General features: G+C 47.5%; 1 protein-coding gene across 1 annotated transcript; it reads left to right on the top strand.

Moving 5' to 3' along the window:
- The first annotated feature begins 242 nt into the window (after window positions 1-242).
- Window positions 243-19,656, top strand: ETFB (electron transfer flavoprotein subunit beta). The gene is made up of 7 exons (XM_081199854.1): window positions 243-395; window positions 6,589-6,747; window positions 13,469-13,627; window positions 15,171-15,233; window positions 16,741-16,899; window positions 17,212-17,399; window positions 19,451-19,656. Exons 1-6 carry the CDS (start codon window positions 333-335, stop codon window positions 17,380-17,382), a joined length of 774 nt encoding a protein of 257 aa, XP_081055980.1. The 5' UTR covers window positions 243-332; the 3' UTR covers window positions 17,383-17,399; window positions 19,451-19,656.
- Window positions 19,657-19,690: the final 34 nt, after the last annotated feature.

Raw genomic sequence — 19,690 nt, 5'->3', positions numbered from 1 at the left:
GGTGAAAACGGCACATCACTCATCCAATTTGAAAAAGCAGTCGCTTTACCTTCGTTCCCTCCCCTCTCGCCCTCCCATTATTCCCTCATACCGAGTTCCTCGATTGGCTTGCGGAAACCCGAAAGAAATTCCCGATTGGGCACCACGGACAACTACACACCTGACCTTCTTGTGGAGCTTTGAAGACACACTCACGTGATTCCCTCCTCCCCTTCCCACATGCGCACGGATTGCACCGCCTGATCATCTTCCCGATTGGGTGGAAGAACCCGGTGGGCGTGGTGAGGAGGAAGCTAGGCGACTGCTGATAGGACAACTGAGAGCGAGGCAAGATGGCGGCGGCCGGGCTGAGGGCGATGGTGGGAGTGAAGAGGGTCATTGATTACGCTGTGAAGGTGCGCGCGGCGAGGCAGGGGAGGGCGGCGCGCGGGGAGGGAGCCCCTCGAACGCCTGGGTCCCAAGAAAGGGGGCGCTTCTCCGAAGGTCCCCCCTAGCTCAAACCCGCATGTTAACACGACGCTGAGCGTGTGACGCTCACACGTTCACATTGTCACGTGTGTCTGAACCTCCGTGTTTACGCGCTGTCTGCCTCAGAATATCAGATGTTGGACGGCGGCCTTTTTTTCTTCTCAAAACGGTTTCCCAGAGGCATTTGCCTGGTGCTGCCGGCTTCTTTTCTCGCTGTCCTTGGCTGATTGTTACTATCTTTTTCAGTTATGTGCTTCTGAAGCAGTTTCAGTCGAGAAAAGCTTATAGCAATCCGTATGACTAGAAGGCCTTCCTCCTTATGTTTAGCATCTGAAATGCATGGCACAGGAGGAAAAAAAGGGGATTGAGAGGGAGAAAGGAAAGGAAACACAGACAGTGGGTTTTACTCATTTATTATTTTATTGCGTTTGCATTCTGCCTTTCCTCCAAAGAATTCAAGGTGGCGTGTATCGTTCTCCCCTTCCCCACCTCCACATTTTATTTTCACAACGGCCCTGCGAGGTAGGTCAGGCTGAGAGACAGTGCCTGGCCCAAGGTCACCTCTTGCTGACAAATGCCTTGGTGGAGGAGAAAGCTGCCAGAGGCTGTCAGCAGCTGTGTTAGCAAAACGAAATCTCCTTTTTCAGAGACTGTATAGTTATGCTTAAGTTTTTCACCATAGAGTACTGTAAAAGAAAAGAAAAACTTTTTTTGCAATAGAGTTTTGTATTAAAAGGAAGAGATTTGAGGGAGGGAGGAGCGGTGACATCATGGAGGTGTACTGGGAGAGAGCAGAGTTGTTGAAGGAAGCCTTTCTTGCCATCATGTTGCATTAAACCCTGCCTGGTTTTATTCTGTACTTGTATCCCTCAATCCCTCCGTTAATATTTGTTTCTGATTCAAGAATCTTAGCTGGACCTTGGACCTGAGAGCAGTGTTTGAAACTCCCAATGTTGTAAACACATTTTGCAAAAGGGAATTTTATTAAGCGTGAGCAGTTTCTGAGCCTTGGGTGCAGTACTCAGCCTAAGATTTGAGATTAAAACTGCAGAGTGGAAGGAAAAGAGGACCTTTTTCTGCCTCCCTACTTCCAGCTACTCTCTGAAGACTGGAAAAGATACCCTCTTAAGAATATTAGGAGAGGTGGGCAGGGGAAGGACTAGACGGTGTGAAAAATGAACATAATATTTTCCCTGCAGTTCATTCATTTTCAGCTTTGTATTCTTGTTATTTAAAAAGTGTGCCTAGACATTCCGTTGTTGCTCCCATAACCTGGGTTTAAGGTGTCATTTAGCTCCTAGCTTTCCTATTTCTGTTTCTAACACTGCCTGAGAGATCAGGGCTAAATTTCCATACTCAGCGGGTGTGTCTTTGGGCAACTTTGGTGTCTCATTCTCAGGTAAATGGGAATAACAGTGACCTGTTTGTTGTCAGGTTTCATGCTTATATCCTGTGTTTCTTCCACAGAATTTGCTAGCTTGTATTCTCATGGGATTACTGGCTTGAGGCTAGCCAGTAAGCGTCATGTTTTAGGATTTGACCCTGAGTTACCCAGCTACTTCTCCATGGAATCAAAGACTTTGAGGGCTTCTTAAAGACCTTCTGATTTTCTTATACGAAAGGCACTTCCATGTAGGGAAGCTGTGTGCAGGTTAACATTTGTGTGAGGCAATCGTATGTGTGTCTCCTACTGAATGCATGCATACTGGGAAATTGCCCTGTAGCATGGATAAGTTGTGAATGCATATATTATAATAATAATAATAATAATAATAATAATAATAATAATAATAATAATAATTTTATTACTTATACCCCACCTGGGTTTCCCCAGGTGATAATTGCATCTGAGAATCTACATGCACCAGTCTCATGTTTTCTGTTCAGTGATAGTTTGGGTATCAGAAGGTCTTAACAGCTGAAAAATCCGTGGTGCTGGTCAGCGTAATTCAGGTTGGCCCTCCAGATGTTTTAAGACTACAATTCCCATCATCCCTGACCACTGGTCCTGCTAGCTAGGGATCATGCGAGTTGTAGGCCAAAAACATCTGGAGGGCTGAAGTTGAGGAAGCCTGGCTAATGTGTGGAGAAAGTCTGCAGAATAATGCCAGAAGGTTCTGACTCAATTGCTGATTGTGCAAAGACATGTGTGCAAACAGCCGCCTTCTTTTTCTGATTTTAAGTCTGTGTTTACTGGATCTCTGTGCAGGAGCAGGCTGTTTGATCTTGGGCCTTCCTTATGCAAACAGAAGCTTCTTCCAAAACACTTAAACCCATAAACATTGAGGAGGCATACAATGAGTATTCCTGTTGTTCCTATGTTTTAATGCTCCATTTCTTTCTCTCAAAGAGTTGAGGGAACTTATTTGAGAGTGCCTTGGACTTCAGCTGTGTGTTTTCTGTAATTCCTTGTGTGCTTTTGTATTGTACTGTGGATACAATTCTCCTTGGGAGTAAGTCCCTTTGAATTCAGTAGAACCTATTTCTGGGTAAACATGGTTAAGGCTGCGGTATTTGTGTATGAATGTGTTACTAGAATTTCTTCTCTCAACCAAAGATATTTCTGCATTCAACTGGTTCACATGTTATGCTAAGCCAAACCATGGTTTAACGCAAATGCACAAGCGTGAGAGTTCCCAGAGAGGAGATTGTGGCTGCTTTGAGCAAGCCCTTGTTTGGCTAAACATGCCATCTGAATGCAGGCTTGTGGCTTATCTGGAGGAGAAAATAATGAGCTCTGGTTTGAATAACATGTTAAAACACGTTAGCTTGCAACAGGATCAGAGAGGAAGAGCAAAGTGGCTGCAATCTGCTCCCCAGCAGGCTGCACATTCATGCATTTGCACTAAGCCATAGTTTATCTTAAGCAATATATGCAGACCAGCTCATTGCCTTCATAAACTGTAGGGATGAGAGGATGAGGAAAGAGTAGAACCAAACCAATCAACTTGAGCACCCCAAGATTAACCAGCTCAAGGCATAGAGGAGGGGTGAGTGGCTCCTAAGTGAATAGTTTTGTTCTCTCTTTTTTGGTCTTCTACCTCCTGTCTCCATCTTCCTTCACCTGGACTGTTCCCAGAAAAGTTGCAGTGTAGAGATTAGCATTTTGTGAAACTGACAGTCTGTGGATGTGCTTCAACTTCTGCAATCTTGGCAGCCCTTTTTGGAGCAAACCCCAATTGCTGAAATCGCAGCTGAGCGTATCCATGTACCGATGGGTCATGTCAGAGCTTTCTCTGTGTAATTTCATTCCCATGCATGACCAGAGATAATCAAGTGGTGAAAAATCATAATTGAAAATGACCACATGAATCGGAGAGCAGAGAATGGCTGGAGGGAATGGGATGAGGTTGATTGCAGCCACCGCCACCCCCCAGCCATTTGTGTCATCTTTGTTTTCATTTGTTTTGTCAAAATCTTTTAATTGTTCCTCGCTTCGGGAATCCAAGATGATTGAAAGGCAGGCTAAAAATAAACAAGCAAACAGCTCCCACAGAAGGCTGTGCATAAGGAATAAATTGCAGCCTTATGTTTGTGGCAAAATTAGTGGATGGCAAAGATATACCGTATTTTTCGCTCTATAACACGCACCTGACCATAACACGCACATCGTTTTTAGAGGAGGAAAACAAGGAAAAAAATTCTGAATGAAACAGTGGATGTATCATTTTTGTGCTTCATGCTGTGGCCACAGACATGTGATCTGATGGTGAATTTGGGGTAGCTCAATGCAAAGATCCTGAGGATCCATGTGGATCCATGCTTTTTAACCACATTTTTGCACCATTGCAGCCCCAGGCAACAGTGGGTGTGTGATTTTTGGGGGGCAGGCTGCTATGTGATCTGATGGTGAATTTGGGGTGGCCCAATGCAAAGATCCTGAGGATCCATGTGGATCCATGCTTTTTAACCACATTTTTGCACCATTGCAGCCCCAGGCAACAGTGGGTGTGTGATTTTTGGGGGGCAGGCTGCTATGTGATCTGATGGTGAATTTGGGGTGGCCCAATGCAAAGATCCTGAGGATCCATGTGGATCCATGCTTTTTAACCACGTTTTTGCACCATTGCAGCCCCAGGCAACAGTGGGTGTGTGATTTTTGGGGGGCAGGCTGCTATGTGATCTGATGGTGAATTTGGGGTGGCCCAATGCAAAGATCCTGAGGATCCATGTGGATCCATGCTTTTTAACCACGTTTTTGCACCATTGCAGCCCCAGGCAACAGTGGGTGTGTGATTTTTGGGGGGCAGGCTGCTATGTGATCTGATGGTGAATTTGGGGTGGCCCAATGCAAAGATCCTGAGGATCCATGTGGATCCATGCTTTTTAACCACATTTTTGCACCATTGCAGCCCCAGGCAACAGTGGGTGTGTGATTTTTGGGGGGCAGGCTGCTATGTGATCTGATGGTGAATTTGGGGTGGCCCAATGCAAAGATCCTGAGGATCCATGTGGATCCATGCTTTGTAACTACATTTTAAGTGGGGAGTGAAGGAAAAACACAGAAGGGACAAGAGAGCGTTGTGCAGAGAAGCAGCTGGCTAAGAAAGCAGGAGAGGGATTTTACGGGAGGGAGGAAAGAAAGGCAAAAGTTTCCACAAACCGAAGCCAGCTTTCTCTCTCCTCCTGCATGTTTTCTGGCTGCCTGCGAGGAGCACAGAGAGGAATTACTAGAAGGAAAGACCTCTGCTTTCCCCTCTGCTTGCCTGGAGGGGAGGGGATTTGCCTGCTCTTTGTTCCGTTTGAGCAAACACAGCAACGAAACAGAGGAGGGTGGGCAGTAAGACCCTGAGGCAGAATGCAGGAAAGCTGCAACTTCCTCTTTTCAGGTTTCCCTCTCGGACACAACGCACGATTGATTTTTGCTGATTTTTGTTCCTGCGCTCCCCTAATCGGCTCCAGGGACCCCCCCCCCCCACATTCGCTCCATAACACGCACAGACATTTCCCCTTCCTTTTTAGAAGAAAAAATCTGCGTGTAATAGAGAGAAAAATACGGTAGATACAGTGGTGCCTCGCAAGACGAAAAGAATCCGTTCTGTGATTCTCTTCGTCTAGCGGTTTTTTTGTCTTGCGAAGCAAGCCCATTGACGGATTAGCGCTATTAGCGGCTTTTAGCGGCTTATCGGATCAGCTGATAAGCGGCTTAGCGGCTTAGAAAAGGGGGAGGAGGAGAAAAAAACCCACAGGAACTCGCAAGACATTTTCGTCTTGCGAAGCAAGCCCATAGGAGATTCGTTTTGCGAAGCACCTCCAAAACGGAAAACTCTTTCGTCTAGCGAGTTTTCCGTCTTGCGAGGCATTCGTCTTGCGGGGCACCACTGTATAGTCTTGGCTGAGAGGTTTGGTTTCAGGTGTTGCTTGTTGGTTTCCCACTAGCAGGAGAAGGGCTCAGCCAGGTCATACCAGTGGCCCATCTAGTCCAGGTAGAGCAGAGCCTTATAAAGGGAGCGGGTGGTGCTGTGGTCTAAACCGCTGAGCCTCTTGGGGTTGCCAATCGGAAGGTTGGTGGTTCGAATCCGTGCATCGGGGTGAGCTCCTGTTGCTCTATCCTAGCTCCTGCCAACCTAGCAGTTCGAAAGTATACCAGTGCAAGCAGATAAACAAGTACGCTCCGGCAGGAAGATAAACAGCATTTCGGTGTGCTTTGGCTCTCATCACAGTGTTCTCTTGCGCCAGAAGCGGTTTAGTCATGATTCACATGACCTGGAAAGCTGTCTGTGGACAAATGCCGGCTCCCTCGGCCTGAAAGCGAGATGAGCACTTCAACCCCATAGTCGCCTTTGACTGGACTTAACTGGTCTTTTACCTTAGCCTTAGCCTTCTTGCATTTGTCTAATCCTCTGTGTTTGGCCTAATCTAGATGGGCTCATCTTAGGTCCTTATCTCAATTAAAAGAGAGCAAGCTCTTACAGCAAGCATTCATTAATACAACTCTAAACTATTTGAAAACTTTGCTAATATTTGCTACCCTATCTGTGGCTGATGATGCCCTGTGTGCTGCATTCAGCTTCTGGATCCTCACTCCCCAAAGAGGAGTGGGAATGGTCCCCAAGAGCTTCCTCGCCTAGTTCCAGATCTTCCTTAGCTGCCTCCATGACAACTTTGCTCCTCTTGCAGGTGCGGGTGAAACCAGACAAAACAGGCGTAGTGACAGATGGAGTCAAGCACTCCATGAACCCCTTCTGCGAGATCGCTGTGGAGGAAGCCGTCCGCCTCAAGGAAAAGAAGCTCGTCTCGGAGGTGGTAGTTGTGAGCTGTGGTCCACAGCAATGCCAGGTGAGGAGGCATTCCCCAAAAGCAGGAGGCAAGGCAAATAGAGGGCAAGGGTAGGAAATCATTGTGTAACCAGAACCCACAGCTGAGTATTCAGTACTGGCTGTGGGCTTTGACAGCAGTGGATGGTGTCCATTAGAACTGTTGAGCAGAAGGCAGGGAAGCCAACAATAGGTGGAGCCAGGGCCAATGGCAAGCAGAGCCACCTGACTGGTTGGGGCAGGTGGGAGCTGAATGAGGACAGATAAGAGGTTGGTGGGACCCTGTCCCATCTGCCCTAATTGCCATCCTCCACTGGCCTCTATATAGGACCCCACTCCATCAATGGTATCTCAAACCCGAGTTCCATTCCCAGATGGCTGAGTCGGTCACTTCTGCTTTATCCCAAACTGCTGCTGTTCTCTCCCACCCCAGACTTTCTCCTCATTTTTGCTTTTACCCCCTTCTCTCCTCAGCCTTTAATTCATGTCAAAATTTTGTTTATGTGACATTTGGTATCTGGTGTAGAATTGAATTCCTGGAAATACTTTAAGAAAGTCTAATGTCTAGCTGTTATATTTGTCAAGCTGTGCATTGGTTGCTTACGCACTGTAAGCAATTAAACCTTCGCAGTATAATAGAATATACATGACTTTCAAAAATGGCAGGTTGGCTCAAAAGTGAAAAGAAGAACTTGGGTGGTGGTGGAAGGAGAGTCAAACTATTGCCTCTGTAGTCTGCTAAATTCCTGCAGATGATGTTTTATCTAAGTTTAGCTGCTATAACAACAAAGTGGGCAACTCTTGAAATTGCTTTCCTTTACTGTGTCATTTAACAAATCCATTAACTTGTTCGGCAATGACCAGCCTGTTGTTTTTTCAAGGAAAGAAAAAAGACCCAGTAATTTTGTCCCTTGGAGCGCTTTAGAGGAAGTAGAGGAAGTAAAACAGGCTCCTAGGTAGTTTCTCAGTCACCTTGGCAAAGTCTTGCTTTGTAAGATGCTTTGTAAGATGTTCGACAGTGGAATTTGCTGCCAAGGAGTGTGGTGGAGTCTCCTTCTTTGGAGGTCTTTAAGCAGAGGCTTGACAACCATATGTCAGGAGTGCTCTGATGGTGTTTCCTGCTTGGCAGGGGGTTGGACTTGATGGCCCTTGTGGTCTCTTCCAACTCTATGATTCTATGATTCTAACTGCACTTCCTTAACTGAAGACCTTATAGTTTGCACTTGAGGGGGTGGTGATCATATTAGAAGACCTCAGGTCTAATAAGTATGTAGACCTGTAATTCAGTTGAGCTACATATAGAAGCACACATGGGCTGAAAATGTGAGCATATCAAGGAGACTTAAATTCCTGGTTACACATGTCTCTTCCCTTGCTGCTGCCAATTCTGGCTAAGTGCTGTGCAGGTGTACAAATGATCTAGTTCCTGCCTAGAGGTGCACCTAATGCCAGCCTGTTGCAGGGGGCAGCCGGTGCCTTCATACCCTGCATGTGAACACCTGCCTGGCTGTAACTCCAAACAGAATGCTGGACTCGATGGGCTGTTAGTCTGAGCCAACAGGGCAGTACTTGTATTCTTAAGAGTGGTCTCTAACAAACAGGTGGCAGTTGCACAATGATATCTTGGCTTAAGAACCTGAGATACATGTGAGCTTCAGGGACCTGCCTGCAGCCACTTTGTTCTCCCCTTCATGCGAGTTCCTTGTCTGGACATAACAGCAAGCTATGATTAACTGTGACTTCTTGGCTTGTTTTTGGCTCATTCGCAGAAGAGGAAGAGCAAAGCAGAAGCAAAGGGGTTGCATGTGGGTACATGAAGCTTGCACGCTTCTCGACTTACTAAGCTGTGGTTTGATTATGCAAATGTAGTCCTGCAGAGAGATAGAGAGATAGAAAGATGGTTCTTAGGTCCAGTCATCTCTTGAAGTGCCTCTACTTTGCCTTTAAAATACATCTTTTCCAGATGTGTCCTTTTGGGGTGGGGGATGGACGTAACCAGAAGGCATCCTAAGTACTGAGGCTGAGTAGAAACAGTGAGAATCTTGTGGAACTTTAAAGCCTTGCAGATTTATGATGGTATACTCTCTCTCCTCCACTGGACTTGTCTGACCACATGATGCATCTGATTAAAATAGACTGTAGTCCATGAATGCCTATGCTGTAATGAATTTGTTTGCCCTTTGTATTGCACGAGACCCTTTAAGACTAAAGCAAGACTTGAAGAGCTTTTACAGACCAGGGGCCACTCTTCAGGGGCCTCATGCCTGTGGTGAATTGGCAGAGGAGGTAACTCGTACCTTTGTACAGTAGGCTACAGATTACCACAGCTGCTCCTACTGGGTTGAGTAAAACTGGAGATGTAAAATAAGAAAAGCCTGGCATAGACGATGCTTTGCAGGGAGCCCTGTTGAAGTCCTCCAACTTTGGACCCCTGGCTAAAATGAGGTTGCTGGTTTCTCGTGAGCCTGGTTCTGAATGAAAGCGGGCAAGTTGTCGTCATTGCAGGAGGGCAGTGTAGCAAGAGAAGGGCTAGCTCGGCTGTGGTTTACAGTTTTCATCCTCTGCAGTTCTCCTTGGGTAGGAAGCTTGCTCGGTGAGTTTTGCCCATGGTACTTTCCTTTACCTTATCTTTTTAATTTTTTATTTTAAAAGTATAAAGATTCAACATACATATACAAATACAGAAAGACGGGGGAGAGAAAAAAAGCAAAAGAACTAACACTACAAATCCCACTACCCATGGTACTTTTCTGCTATAATTTGGGATCAGGAAGGAATCTTTCCTGCCACCAATATTGACAAGTGATTTTTAAAAACCTGCCTTCCTCTTATATGTGGGGTGGCTCAAGATGCAGTAGGCATCCTGTACGTTCTAAAGCAACAAAGGTCACCAGCAGACCAGGGAACTGGTGGCATCAGCGTACCTGTTGGGGCACAGCTCCCCTCCTAGCTTCCCTAAGTCTGCTTGACTTGTGCAGCCTGAGGGAGGACAGAAGTGAAGAAGGCCCGTAGCTCAATGGTAGGGCATCTGCTTTGCATGTAGAAGGTCTCAGATTCAATCCCCAGCATCTCATGTCTGAATCCCTGAAGGAGCAAATACTACACAGACCAATGATCTGATTCAGTATTGGGCAGATTCATATGTTCCTAATAGCAGGCCAGGGAGTTTGTGCCATTAGCTCTTGAAAGGACCATTAACCAGCCTGAGTAAACTATATTTTTGCAACATGTATTTAGTATTTCATTCCTTGGAAGAAAGGCAATATTTAAATGACTCAGAGTAGGCGCACTGGAATTGATAAACCTAAGTTCATCACTGCTGTTAATTTCAGTGGGTCTGCTTTAGTAAAAGTTAGTTGAATACAACCCTATTCTTCTAAGAACACCCCCCGAAATCCCTGCTGACAGCCTATGATCAAATTAAGGGTCATTAGCTGAGTCATAGAGCCCATGATTTGCCGGCAGAAGGTATTGGATGCCATCTCTGGCATCTCAGAGTAGGACTGGAAAAGACTGTTGTTTGAGGGTTGTATCCCAACTAAGTTCGTGCTCAGAGCAGACCTATGAAGTTGATAGACCTGTTAGTCATGTTCATTAACTTCACTGAGTGTACTGCGAGTGTGGCGAACGTTGAATGCAGCACTGACTCCTTGCCGGTCAGTGTAGATCAGGGGTTCCCAATCTTTTTGGGTCCCCAGGAGGCACATTATCTATGAAATTGCTGCAGGCAGCGCAATGCACCCATTTCACAGAAGAAAAGTGGACAGTGCTCAGACACACACCCCTTAAAAAAGGAGGTAAAACACCTGCATGCACCCTAAATCACAGACAGATAAATGGCAGGCAACTCTCTCTGCCCAACCAAAAAGAGAGAGAGAGCGCCAACTTTCTCCTCTCAATTTAAATAATAAATATAAAAATTGAAGGGTGCAAGGGCCCATGGTGAGTTCAAAGATGGCCCCAGTGTGACTCAACATGGGGTAGTTTAGTATGTTCTTATGCTAGTGGTCTGCTTTTGAGGAATCTGATTGTTGTGGGAGCAGCTTTCTCTCATAAATACCCTCTGTTTGTACAGCTTTGGTCTGTGTTGCCTGGACAGGTGGAACAGAGTGGACTCCTCAGGGAAGGTCCAGTGTGACGCTGGGGGACAGCTTTCTTGCTCCTTGCCTGGTGACTAGAACTGCTTGTCCCAAATTCTTTTCTCCATCCTCCATTTGAAATTGGTGCTCAGGCGCACCTAATTGCTTGTCCCAAATTCCTTTCTCCAATATTCTGTTGGGAAATTGGTGCTCAGGCTCCTTTCTGTCTATCTGCCAACTTGCTGAGTGGCTTGTGATCAAAATAATTAATTCTAAATCGAGAGTTTTTTACAGCTCAGGGGGCTGAGTGCAAAGAGATGAGGGATGGGGGCTGGACTAACTGGTGTTAGTTAGGCTGGTGGCCACCAGGTGGTGCCAGCGGCACACAAGAGAGAGCTCTGTAGATATGCTGAGAGCAGCATGTTGAAGATGCTGGAGCCAAAACCCTTTCTTCTCCAAGTACTGGGTACCAACCTTGGACAGACTTAACACACCTGAAGCAATGCAGAAGCCTGCCTTTCGCAGCCTATTGAGGTGTGCGGAGTGTTGTTGTCTGGGCTAGAGCATCGCCTGTGTGAACATTAAGGGTGGTTTTCTTGTCCAATGAACAGCAGAGAGAGAATTAGGAGTTTGACAAATGACAATGAGGTTCCCGTAGCTTTACTAGTTGTGTAGATGAGGGGGTTTCAGCAGGGCACCCTGTTAAAGGTGCAGGACCACCATCATCTAAGCACCTCACTGGGTTGTTAAGAAAAGGGGCTCTATTTAGAGAGCATCCTAAGAGTTAGAAGGGGCCACATGGTTGATCTAGTCCAACCCCCTGCAATCCAGGAATTTTTTGCCCAACCTGGGGCGTGAACCTACAACCCTGATTAAGAGTCTCATGCTCTACTGCCTGAGCTATCAAGGCCTGTGAGTCTAGGGCAGACACAGACAGACTTCAAGCTTTCCAAATTTACCTTTCTTTCCTTTTCCTTTTCTTTTTTTAACCATCATTTGGAGCTGGGGGCCAAACAGTGACTTGCGAGTAAGACTAGATCGAAATGATGACTTAAGCAGCAGAAGTAATGGACTCCTACACCCAGGATAACTTGCATATATGCAAGTAAAAAAATTGCATCTGAGTTAATTTGTACCTAAGCAGGAATTCTGACAATTCTATATTGGGGTGGGGGTTGTGATGGGGTACAATCTCAATGTACCTTCCCTTTGCCCCCATCTAAGGGGAGCCCAAATGCAGGATGGGAACCGCCAACAGAATTTTCAGTGGACACAGTCATAACACAAGAGATGAGAATCTGCATCACCTGCTGGAATTCCCTCTGTTAGATAGAGGGGGGGGGGATGCTGAGGCAGCAGGGCCCCCTTAAAGGTGCTGACATTGCAGCCCTGTGCACATTTACTCACACGTAAATCCCACTGTCTTCAAGAGGGGTTGGCTACCAGGTAAGCGCATAGGATCGCCACCTGCACAGCCTTGAGCGCGGCCCTCCCGCAGCCAAAACCCAGCGTACTGTTCCGCCCTCGGACAGCTCCCAAGAAGGGCCATGGGAGGGAGGCACTAGAAGGCAGACGCTCCCCACTTTGCTCTTGAGATCCCACACGGCGTGTGTCGGTGCGCAGCTCCAGCCGGTGAAAGTAACCGGTTTGGACATGCCTCTCTTGCCTCCCCCTGCCTCTCCCCAGACCTGGCTCTGTTCTCTTTTCTCTCAGCTGCGGCTTCCTGACAGCCCCACCGTCGCCAGCTATTTTCTGCACTGCTGCCCCCGCTTCCCAGTGACCTTCACTTGCTGCGCTGCTCTCACAATCCCCCCGTTTTTTTAAAAAAGCAGCCCTTCCCTTCCCCCTGCAGCAGCAGCAGCCAAGCTGACGTTCCTCAGTCTCTGAGATTGGGAACAAATACAGGGCTTTTCTTTCTCTCCCAAGGCCATCTTCTCTCTGCCCTCCTTCTGATTTCTGCCTGCGGTTGTGTAAAGGGCTGGCTGGCGCAGTGATGGGTTTACTATTGCAAACTCAGCAGCTGCATCTGTTGGGGGGGGTAGTACCTTGGCTCTGTTCCCAGTGGGGCAGGCATCCCCCTTCCCTATAGAGGCTATTATCATTGTCATTAACAAAGCTGGAAGAGAGAACTCGGATTTCTTCATGCCAGGACTGTGTATCTTGAAAGCACAGCATCCAATTTTCTTTATATTACCGGTCCCGCTCATGGCAGCATAAATCTCCCAAGACTGCCACCCAATACTGGTTTCTTTCTCAAGATGACTGCGTTGATTCTCAACCTGTATTCTTCTTAATCACCGCAGTCTTTCCTTAGTGAGAGGCTGTGTTGGGCGACCTATGGGGCTTCCCAGTGTTGTTGGGCTCCCAAAGTCCTATCAGCTCTAGACAGCACGACCAATTATTGGGGGTGATGGGAGATGTAGTCCCACGGTGCCTGGCAGGCCCCTGGGGTAAGGTATGTTTGATTGCTAAACAAGCAAATAGGCCTGAGAGGAGAGCTAACATCACAGATGTATTGTTTCCCCCCAGAGCGCTCTTCTTCCAGGCCTTCCCGAGGGACATTTCTAGGACAAGAATTAATACCTTAAAATTCTGAGGAAAGCAGATGTGTGTGTCAAGTTCAAGGCTTCCTTCTTTATTGTTCCTTTTGCCTCCTCCCTCCAGGAGACGATCCGCACGGCCCTCGCGATGGGGGCCGATCGAGGGCTGCACGTGGAGGTCCCGGCCAAGGAGTACGAGAGCCTCAGCCCCTTCCAGGTTTCGAAGATCCTGGCTGCTCTTGCCAAAAAAGAAGGCGTCAACCTTCTGCTGCTGGGGAAGCAGGTAATAGAGATGCAAGTGCGTGTGAAAGAAGGGATGAGCTCTTGCACAGGTAAATGGTGCAGCATGGAAGTGAATGTGCACCCACCATGTTGCTCTCCTTACGAACCTCCGGGGATCAAGTTTCTAGTCATCAAGCTTCTGGAGAAGGGCCAGTGCACCTAGCAAGCTGACACCTGTTAAATCCTGATCTTATCCCTTGCCTTCTCATGCCAGCAGTCAGTCCAAAAGACAGCTTTCTGCATGGGCGTGCCACCATGGCCGAGGCAACATTTCCATAGGAACATGGGAACCTGCCTTATATTGAGTCAGGTTACTGGTTCACCCAGAGGAATCTTACCTGCCTTGCTTTCCAGTGGCTTTCTCTCTCAGCCCTACCTGGAGATGCCGAGGGTTTGAACCCGGGACCTCCAGCGTGCAAGCAGATGGTCTGCTGCTGAGCTATGGCCCTTCTTCAGAACGGGGACGTTAATACGGCCTCTTATTACCTAGTGGACATAAGAGGAAAATGAACTGGCAGGAATAGGGGCAGAGTTAAAAGAGGCTGAACCTAACAGGCCCGAGGGCTGAAAGGAGCAAACATCTGGGTTGCCAGTTGCAGGTTTCCAACAGTATATCTGGACTGAAGCTGATCCATGGAGATTTATGAAGTGATCTCCGAGATGATTGGAAAGCAGATCTGAGACTTGGGACTTGGGAAAAGGAAGCGGAAAACAGCAGGGGAGGTGCTGCTTCCGCAGCATCACCTGTTTAAGGCACAGATGGGGAACCTTTGCCTCCCTAGGCCAGAGTCAAAAGAAGGCAGAGCAGTAGTTGTGGATCTTACCTTTGTACAGCTGGCTGCATTCCAGACACGCAGGAGCCTGAACTTCCTACATATATATATACACACACACAAAACACGCTTCCATCTAGACAAGCCAGAGACAATGCTTCAAGAAGACATTTCAGCCAGGCAAAAGCACATGACTTGAGGCTGCTGGGCATCAGAAGTGGGGGATGTGGCCTGGGAAGAGGGAGTCTTCCTGGAGAGTCCCGAGGGCCAGCTTCCGAGGCCTTGATAACCACACTTGGCCTGAAGTTCCCACCCCCCGTGCCGAGAACTCTGCTTCTGCACCCGAAGGATGCAAGGTCTCATTTTGCAGGGGCTGTTACTTGTCAGAAGGATGGTCCTTCTCATTTCACGTGGCTGGTAATTTATCTGGCTCAAGGGGAACATTTTGTCACTGCTGAAATGCTCAGGTGACCACAGGTACCCTCATTCCTGTTGGGAGACCTGCCCTGACTTGAGCCTCCCAAAGAGAGTGCAACCAGTACATCCCATGTTACAACTTTTCATCACTTACGATGGCTGGAGACCCTGGCATTTTGGGGCCGGATGCAATTGCTGCAGAGTCCTGGGAGAGGTGCCCACAGGGATGCGTTTGAGCTGCTCTGTCCCCTGAAGGGGAAAGGCTCTTTGCCCTGAAAAACAGCTGCGCTTCCTTGTCCTTTGTGTGACACCTCCTCTTTCCAATCCTTTTTCACCCCTTGCTTGTTTTTCCAGGCCATTGACGATGACTGCAACCAGACAGGGCAGATGACCGCAGCGTTTCTTGACTGGCCTCAGGTACTATTCGGTGGGGAGGGGGCGTGTTATGTGGAATAGATGGAAGTGAGCAGCAGGGCTGGCAGGCAGAGAGCAGGTGGCCTATTAAGGAAGACGCATTTGTTTTCCATACTCGAGGAGGCACAGCTTGAAGAAGGGAGCCCATCCAATAGGCTACAGTGATGGTATGAAGGACTGGGGTTTGCCGTCAGTGGTTGGGGCAGAGCCAAGAGTGGGTAGGCACCCCTTCTTTCCTTCCTGTTTGCCATTTTCCTTTCCCCTGTTTTTCCTTTTCCTTTCCTTTCTGGCCTGAGGGCAGCTGTGTGACCACCCTGCTTTGAGAACCAGCGTGACGTAGCAGTGAGAGTGTCTTGACTAGGATGTGGGAGACCACGGTTCAAATCCTCACTGAACCAGGAATCCCACAGGGTGACCTTGGGCCAGCCCTGGCCTCTCAGCCTAACCACAGGGTTGTTGTGTTGAGGAGGAAGAGAACCATGTATGCCACCTTGAACTCCTTGGAGGAAAAGGTGTGATACAAGTGCAATAATAAATACAAATAAAATAAAAGGAGGGAGTCATTTGGCATACAGGCAGCCCCCTCCCCCGTTTACACAGGGATTACGTTCTGAGGTACCGCACTCTTTGGTGAAATCACATATAATTGAAAAAGCCTGCAAACACCCTGTTCTGCTCCCCATGAGCCCCCATTCCACTCTTTTTTTCAGTGACATATTTATGTTGTTTCTGGGTCACTTCCAGGTTCGGCGCAATGTGCATATACACAGTCGTGCACGTATTGACCGCGTGTAAACGGGCTGCCGATATATAGGTTTATAACAACCAGGCCAGTCACCAGTCACCTATTTTTGTTTGATTTGATTCAACACCCCACCCTAATCTAGTGACCTAATTAACGTGCCAGTGAAACGCTGGACTAGCTGGGAGGCGAATGACTGACTGAACTCTTCTGAACACAAAGTTGCCCAGTTGCCCCCAGAGAGCCACGCACATCCCAGGCTCCTTCATGATGCGGTTCCAAGAATATATTAAGCATGCAGTCTTCAAACGATTTAATGGCTCTCTGCCTAGGCCCTCTGGTTGTGCATCCCTGCCTCTTCTGCCGTGGATGCCAGTGGCTCATAATAGAGATGAACGCCGTGCCCTGGGCTTGAGCTTGTGATGACATCAACCAGTAATGGCAGCCTCGGCTTATTCGGAGGTATGCCTGAGGGTTTGTCTGGGCTCAGTCGCCTAAGGAGGCAGGTTGTTGCAATTCTCCATTGTGGTTTAATGTGCCACCCTGGGCATGTGGGTGATTGGCAGGGTAAGAAGTCTGAAAAACCCCTAAATGATTTCCATATTCGCTTAGCTTTTGTCATTTTTTAAAAAGCTGGTGAGTGCTTCAAGCATATGCAGTTGGTATAGCAACTGGCAAAACTCTTCTGAGGATGTGTACTTGTAGAAATTCATGTAATGTGTTACTTGCCCTGCCTTTAATCTAGCAGCCCTTCTCTCCCCATTGCAGGGAACATTTGCTTCACAAGTGACTCTAGACGGGGACTGGCTGAAGGTTGAGCGGGAAGTTGACGGGGGTCTGGAGACGGTGCGTCTGAAGTTGCCAGCCGTGGTGACCGCTGACCTGCGGCTGAACGAGCCGCGCTATGCCACCCTGCCTAACATCATGGTATGGGCCTGACAACTTTTCATGAGTATTCCGTACTTGGCACAGCAAACCCTTAAGCAGAGCCTTGTTCTGGAGATAAATGACACACACACTCTCCCCATTTTGTATCCATTTGGGCCCGGAGGACATGAGGACGAGAAGCAAAGGGCCCCAGTGACAAAATAGTAATTGATGATTTGTGCAGAGCCCTTGACTTCCCCCATTGATTTTCACATTCAGCATTTCAGCAGCAGCTGATGATAAAATGGGCAGGGGAGCAAACAAGGGTGGGTTGTTTAAGTGCGCCTTGTTTTTATTCCCACCCCAACCCAGAAAGCCAAAAAGAAGAAGATTGAGGTAGTGAAGCCGTCCGACCTTGGTGTAGAACTTACCCCACGGGTGAAGATTGTCAGTGTGGAGGACCCTCCCCAGCGTCAGGCAGGAGTCAAGGTGGAGACGGTAGAAGATCTGGTTGCTAAGCTCAAAGAGAGTGGGCGGATCTGAATCTTCAAGTGGTTCTGGTAAGGAGAATATGCATGTTAACTACAGTTGTTGTTAATGGGCTCCAGCTCCCAGCAGCTCCTGCCCAGCATATCCAATAGTAAAGGATGGAACTGAAACCAAACCTGAAATCTGTTGCAGAAAAGAGTAGCCTTTTCAAAAGGAGTGGCTCAGTTGTCAGAAGATCAGGAAGAATCCATCTGGTGATGCTGAAAAAGATTGTCTCCTGTCTTCATCCCCAAAGAGGAGCAAGAAAGCTATTTTCCCTTCATCCCAGGTGCATTTTCTCCTGGATGGGGACCTGTAAAGCTAATTATATGGAAGCGTGGACTCATTTTGGAGTGTCTAAGGCCTTCTATCTAAACCGAGTGAGGCTTGCTTTTTTCAGTAAGAAGTGTTCAGTTAGTGCAGAAGATAATCTTTTTGACTTTGAGAATTCCAAGCAAGAAGAGGCCATTTGTTCAGCAGCGAGACCCACACACTTCTTGATCCCTTCTTGGATTCTTTTTATCACTGAGCCTCATCTCACTTAAAAGTGAAAATAGAGAATGTGAGAACTGCCTTGCTTGAGACTGACATCCGTCAAGTCTAGCATTGTTTCCTGCAGCATCGAGGCAGTTTGCCCCTTGGAAGTGCTTGAGCAGAGAGTGAAGGCAATAGCTGCCACCTGTTTTCCGTTCCCTGCATCTAGTGTTCAGAGTTAAATTGCCTCTGAACATGAAGGTTCCACCTCACCTCACCCCTTGTTATTCATACCTGTTGATTCCCCCTATTTCTTCTTAAAAGCCATTGGTGCAAGCGCCCATCATGTCTTGTGGTTCCATAGGGTAAGTCACTGAGTAAGTCATACTTGTTGCACTGGCGAAGGAGTTCACGGCAGCGGAACACTTTTGTGCAAGTGGTAGCGTGAACAGGTTTCTGGTAACTCGGTTGTGCAATAGATTGCTCAGTCTGTTACACACTGAATTTCTGCTAGCACATCTGTTGCATTGTATCCCGCTGTTGCACAGTGCTGAAATCCCCCCATCCTCTGGCCCAAGAGCCATTGCACTAGCAGACAGAGAATGTTGTGCACAGCCCATTGAAATCGATGGACTTAGGTTAGGTATGCCCATTAATTTCAGTGGGTCTGCTTTGAGTACAACTAACATTGATTGCAACCTGTGGTTTTAAGTGATCTCCTGGCGGGGAAACATTTATAGTCTCTCTTGAACTTACCTCCCACAACTGGCAGTACCCAACTGCTGGTATTTGTATGAGAGGGAACAAAATGCCCACTCTCTCTGTCTCTCTCTAGCCATTCATAATTGTATAGGTGCATGTGTCATTTACCCCCTTTAGGTGTGTGCGTGTTCCTCACAGGAAAATGCTCCAAGCCATTGTGTAGCCCAGCACTATTCATGTGCCCTTGGAAGTCCCTCTCTGTATTTAGTGGAACTTAACTCCCACACTCCATGGGGTCTTCCTGCTGGGTAACAAGAACTGTGCAGACTATTCCAAGTGTGATTGCACCATAGATTGATATGTGCCTTTATAGTTGCCGTTCTTCACCAGAGAGGTAGGTATGTGTGTATATAAAATGGGTGTTTATATTTGTATGTGTGTACACACACACACACACGAAGCTAAATCTATGGGTTCTTCCCAGCTGCACAAATCAATTCTGCAAGAACACATGAAAGCAGAAATTCATTTGATTTGATCTGTGGTCAAATATACCTTAACGAGTGTTCTGGAGGGTGCAGTATTAGTGCATGCAAATAGTATGCTTGAAAAGAAAAAAATTAGAAGGTCATGACGTGAGGTGGTTACAATTAGCACAGTGCAGCTGAACCAAGAGAGCTGCATAGCTTTTGTTGAACCCCAATTGGAACAGAGTTCATATTTTTTAATGGTCTGACTCCCTTAAATGCAGCCCTGCGTACTTTTTAACAGAGCGCCTGTAATCACTCGATGCTTTGACAGAGATTAAAAATAAAGCCGCAAGTGCTCAGGAATCATTTGAAATGCAACTCTGGCTTCTGCTTTTAGGATAAGAAGGCATAATCGACCCGTCCTTTCTCCCTTTCAGCTTTGCCTGGAGCCACCGCTGCTGCTGCTGTCGAGGTGGGTGTGGCCCTCGGGGAAGGGGGCGCATCTTCCCACCTCACTGGGTCCCTCCAACTTCCTAACCATGCTGCCTTCCAGCTCAGCTGGCCACTGATGAAAGCTGAATGAGACTCTATTTTCTGTATTAATGATTGGTCAGATTGCAATAAATGTCCTGTGATTTTCGGAGGTGCTCTGAGCAAGCGTCACGTCACTGCCGTGG

This window comes from Podarcis bocagei (assembly GCF_964188305.1).
Source record: "Podarcis bocagei genome assembly, chromosome: 7".
NCBI lineage: Eukaryota > Metazoa > Chordata > Lepidosauria > Squamata > Lacertidae > Podarcis > Podarcis bocagei.
Note: the sequence above shows the minus strand (reverse complement) of the source record. Positions and strands in the feature narration are given on the sequence as shown.